A 10644-nucleotide genomic window follows, 5' to 3' on the forward strand; every position below is an offset into this window, starting at 1 on the left:
TAGGCTACAAGTTGGACCTGGGCCAATTAATTTGGGTTGGGCTTGGGTAGTCTGAGCCTGACTCGAGTCCAGCCCAAACAAACCCTGACTCAACTATAGCCCAAGTTATGCTAGGTTAAACTTGAGTTGGGACTGACCTCAGGTTAGGATAGACCTAAGCCTGAATTCAGCTCAAACCACTCAAGTTGCACCCCTAACTAGCATTGTGGGCAGCAGTCTAGTGTGCCAAGTCAATAGCCATGCCAAACTCGTAACAGTCGTAGAGAAGATCGGGGTATAACAGTGGGGCAAACCAAAAAGGACATGGATTAAAGTTGGATGTATAATTTAACAATGTTATACATCATACACGTAGCCGATTCAATGCAGTTGGGACAAGGTTTAGGGGTTGTTTGATAATGGCTGAAGTGGCTGAGTTGAATGACTTATTGCTTTATCTTTTAGTTTATTATTGAATAAATTAATCAGATAATATCCAATGAAATATTAAAGTATTTAGTAATCAATCAAACTTTCCCTAAGGTTGCATTTGGAAACAGTGCAAATAGAGTGTAAATGCTGGTTTAATGTAAATATGCACTCTGGTTTAGTTTTGCTAATGTTTGACAATAATGCATTTATGCATTGACAATAACAGAAAATACAATTTCCAAGGCATGCGATGTAATTTTTCAAAATGGACTTTTGTTAAAAAAGGTACATTACTTCATTGGGATTTATATTTGCATCTATAACTAAAAGTTTTTGATAAAAAAATAAATTTATCAATGTAAAATTGGAACTGACCCAACTTTGCATTTAAAAATACACTGTATATTTGCATTTACACTCTATTGATACATAGTCAAAGCCCGGCCCGGCCCAACTATACTATTAAATTTAGCCAATTCAACTGTTATCAAAGTGGGCAAGAAAAGCATCTGAAATTACTCCTTTAATTCTTTAAACATATTTACATTTAGTCCAAACCTAGGTAACTGAAATAATACGCCCTGTTTTTTCTGACATGCAAAGTAGGCTAAACATACGAGCGATACTATTATGCTCTCTACTATTTACATTGAGAAACAAAAACTTCTGAAAAAAACTTTAGGGGTTGCTCTAACCACGAGCCAGCAGCATGTCTCCTTGTTAGCATCTATACAAGGTTTTTACTTTTTAGCATCAGAATATACTGTCGGTTCTTTGATTTCTGTCACTTGAGCTGCTTCTGAACCTCTGAGAAGTGCCCACCATTCCTCATCTGCTGCATTCCGAGCTTTACATTGTTTTCTCCCTCTCTCTCTCTCTCAGCCGTAATGACTGTATTAGCACCTGAGAAGATAATAAAGCTTGTTGCTGTCAACCCACCCATCAACAAATAACTGAAATTTTGTCTGAGCAATTGCCAGTATGAGGATTTGTTTCTGCTGTACTCTTTTCATATTTAAGTCCTGAATGGTGTAGCTCTATACCAACTGCAAGGTCCTCATGTTTGGACCAATCATTCAATTTGTGTTCTTGTCATTCATCAACTACTTCATGGAAGAGTTTTTGACCCACATCATTAGTGCTAATGCCAATCCAAAACCCCATCCATATAGCTCTTGCAAAATGGCACTGAAATTGTATATTATTTACAGATTCATTTTCTTGTCCACATAGTACACAAAGAAGATCCTTAGAGAGAGCCTTTCCATTCATTCTTTGTTGATATACCCCTTCCCCCCCCCCCCCCCCCCCCCCCCCAACCAACAGGCCTTCCATAGGAAAATTTGAAATCTGTAAGGAATTTGTAACTTCCAGATTCTATTCGAACGCACTCTTCTCAGTGATGGTGAAGGGTTGTATATAGCAGCAAATGTCCGATAAGTAAATTGTACAGAAAACTGGGAGGATCTTGTTCCCTTCCAAAGCACCTTGTTTGCTAGTAATGTTGAGATTGGGACAATCTGAAGTATGAGAGGTACATCCTTTATTAAAGTAGAATCACATCTCCCACCTCCCTGTAACAAGTCTTGTACTTTCAGAGTTTTTATTTGAGCAATATGTGTTGTTTCAGCCCAAGAACCTGGGTCCACCAAACAGATTATTGTTTTTTTAGCAGAAAAGGAAGAGCTTTGGGGTAAATATTTGGATTTTATCACTCTTTCCCACATAGCTTCAGATTGTGAGAAAGTCTCTAAATTTTCTTGCAGAAAACTGCTTTTTTCATTTCTAGTACTCTTCTAGCTCGATAGCTTGGGCAGTCAACAGGGCCCTTAGTTGTGTGACATGTCGGTTCACCAAACAATGCATCCAGGCTCCAGCCATCCAGACATGCATCCAGTAAAATCCTATCGAAGCCCAGGCTGTGGAACATAAACAACCATTTTTTTTTCTGTGCTGCTGGATCCTGGATGCATGGCTGCAGGTGAGCTAACTTGCGTTGCACAGAGAGAGCCCTGTTGGCAGCCCAAGCTGCCAAACGTGGAGAACCAAAGTTTTCACCATTAATTATATTCTTTATCAATTTATTCATTCCTAGAAGACACAAAAAAAGTAGGCCATGCATCAAGAAAAGTCTCGCAGACACTAGTGTATCCTCAAGTCAATATTATATTCTATCATATTTGAATGTTTGATTTGGCCACAATTTTTCTCTCAAGCAGAAATCCCCACAAAGTTCTCTGTTTTTTTGCAGTATACATGTGTTTTTTACTGCGGTCGGATGATTGGGCACATCCCATTTTTGATAAACCAGCAGCTAGAAAATCTCAAAATCCCATATTAAGGAGGAAAAACAGATGGGTTTCTTGTAGTTGTGTTCTTCAAAACTGTTTAAGGAGTGTTTAATTTCGTCGAACAGATTGCCTTTTCTAGGAAGTGAAAACTCCTTGCCCCGGTGAGAGTATTGCTTTTGGGTCAAATTTGGTCTTCCTTTGTTTGAAGGTGTCCCATTTCGGTCCGAAATGATTGACCCACTCTGCCTTGGTTTGGTAACGAGGGAGATATTGCTTAATCTTGATTCCAGCCTTCTCACAGAATCTTAATATTTCTGTATTTTGCTCTTCCAAATGCTCCCAGTCATGCGTCCCACTTGATTGCAGTAGTAGTCCTATCGAATAGAAGATATCTTCCTCAGGAATCACTGCAGACATCCTATCATCCCACCTGCAATTCAATATAAACATGCAATCGTGCACCCTCTCTGTAGAATGTATATACATATATATATATATATATATGAATATATCAATTATCAGTGCAGCAATGCAGTATACTTACTTGTTTCGATTCATGGGATAGACGAGGATAGGCCCAGAGATCTTATTATTTTGTCTAAGAATGCCTTTGAAGGCACCTGAATCGAAGTCGAGGATTCGAGATTTGGGCACAAACAGATTAAGCCATGGATGAGGAACATCCCACAGTCCTTGCGATTGAAGCTCCAGTTCTCCGCTTCGAACTCTATTCAAGAAATCTATGTAGGAAACATCTTTAGCAAAGATCAAATCAGGAATAAAGCTCAACCCTTTGAGCAAGGCTTCTAATTCCTGCATGCATGCAGACGAGATTATCGATCGAATAGCTACAACATAATTAAATAATTAGAAGATCGATTCCATTTTTCACCATGGTAGAAGCAGAGAACGAGAAGGCGTGCGTAACGTAGTACGTACCCCGTCAACCTCATCGTCGTAGTACTTGGCTACTTCCAAGCTATAAAGGATGCCGTGCTCGTTTGCCAGAGAAATAATCCTTGAATGGTCGTCAGGTGAGAAAAACGAAGACCTCCAATTGTTAGCAGGACTCTGGTTCATAACTAGAGAACCTTCCACATAATCCAGTCCCTTGATACCTTCACTTCCATTATTGAATGAGATGAGATGTTCTTGATCTCTTGTAAAAGCAATGAAGTCATGATAGAGAAGACGTACCCACCTCACCTACCACCAAGAATTTGCTACCAAATTAATTAAACAAATTAAGCAATGAACAACTTTGGTGGATATATAAGTTGATGAATAGTGTAACTGTGTACGTTGCAAGTACCTTAGTTGGGGCCGGCTCCAAGGCTATCCTTGCTCTAGTGATGATTCCAAACTGGCCAAGACCTCCCAGTACTGCATAAAACAGCTCTGAGTTTGTCTGTGGGGAGCAGGTCACCAGCTCTCCTCTTCCTGGATTAAAACAAGGGACAACCACACTTGAGCTCCATGGTTCGGGGGAGACAAAGAGGTTAAGTCGGTCAAACCCAACTCAAACCGGGATAATTGGCAGGTTGGACCATGGATTGGTAATATACCACAAATAGACGAGAAGACAACAGACAATATGTATGTAACTTACCAGTAACGACGTCCATCTCATACACGTTGCTGATCTGAGGACCATGGCGAAAGGATTGGCCACTTATCCCAGCATTAGAGAGAGTGCCTCCCACGGTGAGGTACAAATAATCAGTCCACGACCTTGGCGCAAGACCATGCTCCAGGGTGGCATGCAATACATCAACCCATAGCTGCTCACAGCCAACATCGGCGTACCAGTTATTAACCGACGGCGAGCTCCGATCAACAATAATTCGACTGCCGTTGTTATGATCATTATCTAGAGATCTCATGTCCACAACAACGCCTTTATGTGCCGTTGCTTGTCCACGGACAGAGTGACCCCTACCCCTGGCAGCTATACCAAAAGGAACAGAAGAACGGAAGGAGAATCTTATCAGTGCCACAATGTCGTCCAGAGACAATGGGTAGAGAACGGCAGCTGGAATTACTCGGACAAGTTTACCAAAGTCAGTAGAGGCCAAACTAGTGATCTCAGGGTCAATGTGAAGCCGGGTGGCAAGGTCGAGTGACAGAAGCTCTGGTGGCAATAAACTAGTCCATGGCCTTAGCTTCCCTATGATGGACATCAAACAGCTTATGAAAAGTAAAAGAACGATAGACAATGGAAGTGGAGTCGTCTTCCCCATGAGAGATCGATCACAGAGAAGATCAGTAAGTGGTCTGTGAGTGTTTGCTTTGCCTTTGCATACGAGGGACAGAGACTCAGAGAGGGGAGGGGGAGGCAGGCTTAATATAAGGGTGGTTGAGGTAGGACCGTAGGAGATGGGTGGTGGCTGGTGGGAGGGAATGGAGGCGTACTCTTATTAATCACGAGGGAAGTTGCATGAAAACGAGGATGAGATCTTGGGTTGCAGAGAGGAAATCTGGGCATCTGGTTCACAGACGACGTCGCGGCATAACAAGTTTTGTTTTTTCGAAGATACGAAAGGACGAGACTCGGGATCATATCCATCCAACGTCTAGACTCATGACACATGGCTTCAATGACATCCGAGGCACTAGGCTATCGTGGCAAAGATTCGGAACAACCCACAGATTTCTCCACTGCGTCAACCTTCCCATTTTTACTTGTTTAATTCGTACCAGCAAGTTTGAACCAACACCGTCCATATTGCCAAAAGGACGGTGAAGATGGACCAGATTACTCTGCCACCAGTGAAAGTGGTTTGCTTGGGGAACTAGAAATAAATGTAACTTTTGAGAATTGAGATTGAAGATTGAAGGTGGGTATGACTGTCATGAGTCAAAGTTTGGTATTCAAGTTCAAGGGTGAGGGGTCTTACAAGATTTTTCAGAGATTTTCTTTCTCATGGTCTATTCGCTGTAAGCATCGATCAAGACTACTTGGTCGTTCCTTTGTGAGATTCATACATTGGATTGTTTGGACAGAGGAGACAATTGATGTCTGGTTTTTCTTGGTGCTAAGATTTTATTTGTAAGTGTTTTGCCCTACATGTCAATCTCAAACGTCAGATTCATGAAAAAGTCAGGACCCATGTTGTCTCTGTAAAAATTAATCTGTTTGAATGTAAACCCATTCCATGGTTTTCCACAAAAAAAAATGAATGGTCCTTGAAGATTGTACAAGTTCTGGAAATGAATTGACTTCTCCAAATTACTGCTACTGAGGATTCTCATAGTTCCCAGCAAAAGGTTTTTCTTTTTCTGTAATATAACAAAAATATGGATAGGCTGTTACCTAGGAATTATTTCAAGTAAAAAGGTTGCTTATTAATTTAACAGGAGAATGAAACTTAATGGTGGTAATTACTACCATGAATCAACCAGGACAGTTCATCTGCCTCTGTTTTCTTCCATTTTATCAACCTAATTAAGTGCAGAGATGTGGTTAGGATTACTTAAATTAATACACCGATCTCTTATAAGCCAAGATTCGAGCCTGGCTGGATTTCTGATCACCACCTTCTTATTAAACTTCATCTCGCCATATCCAGGGCCTTGGGAGAGCTGGCCTGGTTACTGAGTAGAAAGATGGATATGAAGTAGTTCCAGCTAGCTAGGCCAACTCAAGTTCAAACTATAAAATAAGGTTTTTCCAGTAGTAGAGAAAATGGGGTCTCACCAATTCACTTTGCGTAGCAAATTTTGATGAACCAACCAAAAGCTCATATCTAGATTATGTACGTAAGGCTACTGTAAGATACGTGAGATCTTAATGGGTATTCGAGTCACTAGCCCAACTAGATTATGTACAGTACGATATCTAAGCTCCACCAGCCAATCTCAATTAATTCTCAACCACTTGATGGCCCTCATCACACAATCGCATCCGTCCAAACATGCATGTGAAAGTAAAGCTAACGAAGAAGAAGAACCAACCATCCACCATGCATGTGCGATTCTAATTATACTCGTATGGTTCCTGTTTGGTTATTGAATCCTAAGCTCATCAAAGCTCGTACTCTGATCCTGTCGGCCCAACAGAGTTCTCCTTTACAGACACGGGTACAACAGATGGGATGGGATGGAGTATTCTTCGTCATTCTTAGAATCGTGATCTCACAAAGATTAATCAATCTCTCCGTTGAACGGTAGGCACCGCCTCACTGTCTCAGGCAGGTCCCACCCCACAAGATAAGCTCAGTCGGTGCAGAGGTCCAGTCTGAAGATAGTGCTGGACATTGCACCCTTAGAATCTAAATCTCCACCACAACCATGCATGAAGCCATGACATGAACCCACCTCGGTTTTTCCCTGGTTCCTTACGTAGCACAACTTGTTGTTAGATTTTCAGCCTTTTTGATAACTGATGGTACACTTCTTAGATGCTCTGGAGCTTGTGCCCATACAGATTCCAGAGCTGTTCTGTTCAAGTCTGCTCCCCAAGTCTACTCTTGTCTTGCTGCCAAATGTCAATCACCTCCTCTTTTTCTTCATCTGCTTAGATACTCTCTCTCTCTCTCGTGTCCATCTTATTCTTAACCACTAGGAGGAAAGCATCAAATCAATAGAGCTCCGTTCACACACACACCCATATGTATATATAATGAACTAATGCACTGGTACCATCATCGATCGTCGACAGTCTAATTGTCAAGACTCAAGACCTAGCAGATGGAGTTGGGGGGGGGGGGGGGGGGGGGTGCGCGACCAATTGAAACATATGGTTATTAAACTTGGCTGCGATGGACCCATATGCCAGATAAGATGTCTTCATGTGCTGGGTTTTGCCAGCCAGCCGACCTAGTTTTGTTCCATCACGGACTAAAATGATTTAATCAAGCCTAAGACCAGTGATAATGCTGTTGCTGGGCCTTCAAATAATTGTAGATCTGGTCCCTGCTCATTTGTCTTCCAAATCATGGGAGGTCCCGGCTCTTGGATTTGGTCTTCTTGGGCCAGCCATAGAATAGGGGATCCACTTGGATGGAAATTTTGGAGCCACATGAGAACTTCTAAATAGGGCCCCTTTTGCCGTCTCCAGCAAGGTTCTTGATTACTTCCCTCCCCTCTCTAAAGTCTAAATGATTGGGCATTGCAAGAGTTTTTGAACTTATTTGCATGCCAGGTTGATAACCAGCAAATGTTCAATCCATCCCATTCACTGTGGGTCCCTAGCCTAGTTGTTCAATTAATCCAGGCAGCCAATCAATCCTTACAGTGATCTTATTGCTACAATGAAGATCATAAATGCATTTAGCAACTTCCTCCCCCCAATCAGCCAAGCTTCTTCGTAGGAATGGAAATGGGGCGGGTTCAGGGCGTGGGCGTGGCACCCCCTCCCCGTCCCTGCCCTGTAGCTAAGATACTGTGTATCCCGTTTTCGGTGGTAGATCGAATTTGGAGTTCTGTCGAGGATGGGGAATTCCTAAATCCCTGAATTTTTTCCATCCTGAGACAATCATCTAAAAATACATCTAATTTGGGAGTATTTTAAGAACTAGATTATTGCAAATTGAGGGCATTTTGGAAATAGAATTATAAAATTTTATATCCTAGGATTTTAGTAATTTGAGGAAAACTTAGAGATATTCTAAAAATCGGCATTAAACCTAAGAATATTTTACTAATTTACCATTGGGTTCAGGAAATTATATGCAAACCCTGTCCCCATCACTTCTCCATTTAAGATCAAGGAAAACTTGCCCCATTCAAGACAGGGTGAGACAGGGCGCTGGTTTTATGGGAAAAAATTGTCATCCTTACTTCTACTACTTAGGCAAGGTTCAAAGTATCACTATGTATTGTACCATACCATATATGATACATATATATCATATGATGTATGATACATCGATTTTTGGGTCATTGGTGCTGATACTCCATATATAGTTAGTTGACTTTATTTGTTCTAAATGTTATGACTTATGACTTGATGTAATATATCTACTAACTAAATATCAGAACAAAAAAGAAAGAAAATAAGACTTCAGTTGAATGAAACTCTCTTATCAAGAGTATCAATACTTTGAACCATGCTATTAGATTGCATTTGGCAGTTCTGAGTTGATCTTTGAATTCTGAGAATTTTGCTTTTCAAAGGTCAAATGGTCCTTCATTTAAGTTAAGCATCTGGATATACCATTGAACTCTAGTTCTCTTAAATTTTCCAAAGGCCAGTTCCCTCTGAATAAGTTCAGCACCAAATTAAACGGTCATTTGAGTCTTTTGGCAATTTTGTCATTGGCCATAGAAGTATATATATATATCCTACTTGCATAGTATAATGTATGAAATGTGTAATATTTTAGAAAATGATAATATAATATTCCATATGAATATGTGATATATATACATACATTATTTAATATATATACTTATATGATATGACATACAATGCTTCACTACACCCAGAGCTAAGAAAAGCAGGAAAGTTGTTTTTGACAATTCAAAATTCAAAAGAAGAAAACACTATTGCTTTTTAGAGGTCAAAGTGCATATTTATTGAATGCCATCTTGGTACTACTTATGGAAGCAATCAATCTCTCTGTGTTGAAAATTGAAGTGTATACACATGCGAAAAAGAACTTAGCTTGGTTGTCATTTGGCGAAGTCAATAGTCAATTTCTCAGGGGATATCTTGATTTAGGCCCACGGCTAACAGGTCAATTGTTCAACTTATCTAGTCTTTCTCTTTCTGTGAATCATCCTCCATCTTCTCAATTAGCTTCAAAGGCATTTACCTTTTTCATATCTATCCATTAATTGAATTAGATACAGATATGTGTGTGTGAGAAAGAGAGAGAGGTAGGTTGTAGTATAATGAAAGTCATCATTTATTTAATTTTTAAAACTTTACAACATTTCACTTCAACAGAAGCCAATCTAAAACCTGACTATTTATTAATAGACATACCTTTGAGTGATGAACTGGGGAGAACAACCCACTTAATAATTAGTTGAGTGTTGAATCATATGCGGTCGAATCATCTTAATCCCTCTTCCCACAAATAGACGAGGTGGATTTGAAATCCTTATGGAGTAGACAATTAGGAATCCTCTCCTGGTTGGAACCCGAAACCCTTAGCCCTAAGGTAATTATTTTCAGATCCCCAAACCTAGAAGCTTCAAATTTGTGATTTTCTGCTACTTCAAGTTATTTACTATGATTTAAGGAAATTCATTTAGGGGCCATTACTTGGTGTAATGCTGGGACCAACTACCTTGAAACAAAACACATTATTTGTCAAGTTAGGAGTTGCTCAGTAGTCAACATTGGGTTTGGGTAATGACCTTTGTTATGTTTGGTTTCCCATTCATAAAATGAATTGGATGAATGGAAAAGTAAAAGAAACTAAATACCCATTTGTTTTGAAGTATTCAACCCAAAGCTTTTGTCTTTATTGATCAATAATATGTATGTGCAAGGGACCTATCTGTTTCCACTTTCCAGTCTACCCGATGCATTAGTTTCTATTTTCTCTATTCTACATGGCAACGAATGAGGTTAGACCCATTTAAGAGAAAAACTAACAGCGGCACAATAAGATCATGGAAGCAAACCATAATGGATTGTAGAGCCTTGCAAATACGAGCAATGGAATCCCGTTTAGTTGAGTGGTTCTAGACTGATTCATGTCTTCAGAAAGTGTCAGCCATGCAATGATGGGAGAAAATTTACCCGAGTATCTAGACATCAATAAGGACATTTTAAAATAAGTGGGCAAGCAGCAGGCCTGCAGATAACAGGGAATCAGCGTTTTATCATGGATATCTTCAGATACCATCATGGGCCATGGCAAAGAATTTGAGACTCTAGGAGTAGGAGGTTTTCAACCAGAACCGGTATCTTGGTTGTTAATGGCATATCTTGTTTTTTGTCACCCAGCAACATGACATCAATTCTCGAATGATGAATTTAGAAAAT

General features: G+C 40.1%; 1 protein-coding gene across 1 annotated transcript; it reads right to left on the minus strand.

The window, feature by feature from the left end:
• Window positions 1-2532: 2532 nt before the first annotated feature.
• Window positions 2533-5791, minus strand: LOC104586639 (cytokinin dehydrogenase 3). Its single transcript, XM_010243929.3, has 5 exons — window positions 4312-5791; window positions 4015-4142; window positions 3642-3908; window positions 3247-3515; window positions 2533-3132 (listed from the first exon to the last, which is right to left on the minus strand). The coding sequence occupies exons 1-5, from the start codon at window positions 4940-4942 to the stop codon at window positions 2838-2840; spliced, it is 1590 nt and encodes a 529-aa protein (XP_010242231.1). The 5' UTR covers window positions 4943-5791; the 3' UTR covers window positions 2533-2837.
• Window positions 5792-10644: the final 4853 nt, after the last annotated feature.

Source organism: Nelumbo nucifera, chromosome 6, assembly GCF_055504915.1.
Source record: "Nelumbo nucifera cultivar China Antique chromosome 6, China Antique-T2T, whole genome shotgun sequence".
Lineage (NCBI taxonomy): Eukaryota > Viridiplantae > Streptophyta > Magnoliopsida > Proteales > Nelumbonaceae > Nelumbo > Nelumbo nucifera.

What these genes read in the sequence shown, in the direction of transcription:
- LOC104586639 (XM_010243929.3), bottom strand. Translation starts at nt 4,942, where the DNA reads ATGGGGAAGACGACTCCACTTCCATTGTCTATCGTTCTTTTACTTTTC. An exon ending in TGAGATGGACGTCGTTACTG is followed by an intron (nt 4,143 to 4,311) that starts GTAAGTTACATA and finishes GTTTTAATCCAG; the next exon opens with GAAGAGGAGAGCTGGTGACC. An exon ending in TATCCCATGAATCGAAACAA is followed by an intron (nt 3,133 to 3,246) that starts GTAAGTATACTG and finishes ATTGAATTGCAG; the next exon opens with GTGGGATGATAGGATGTCTG.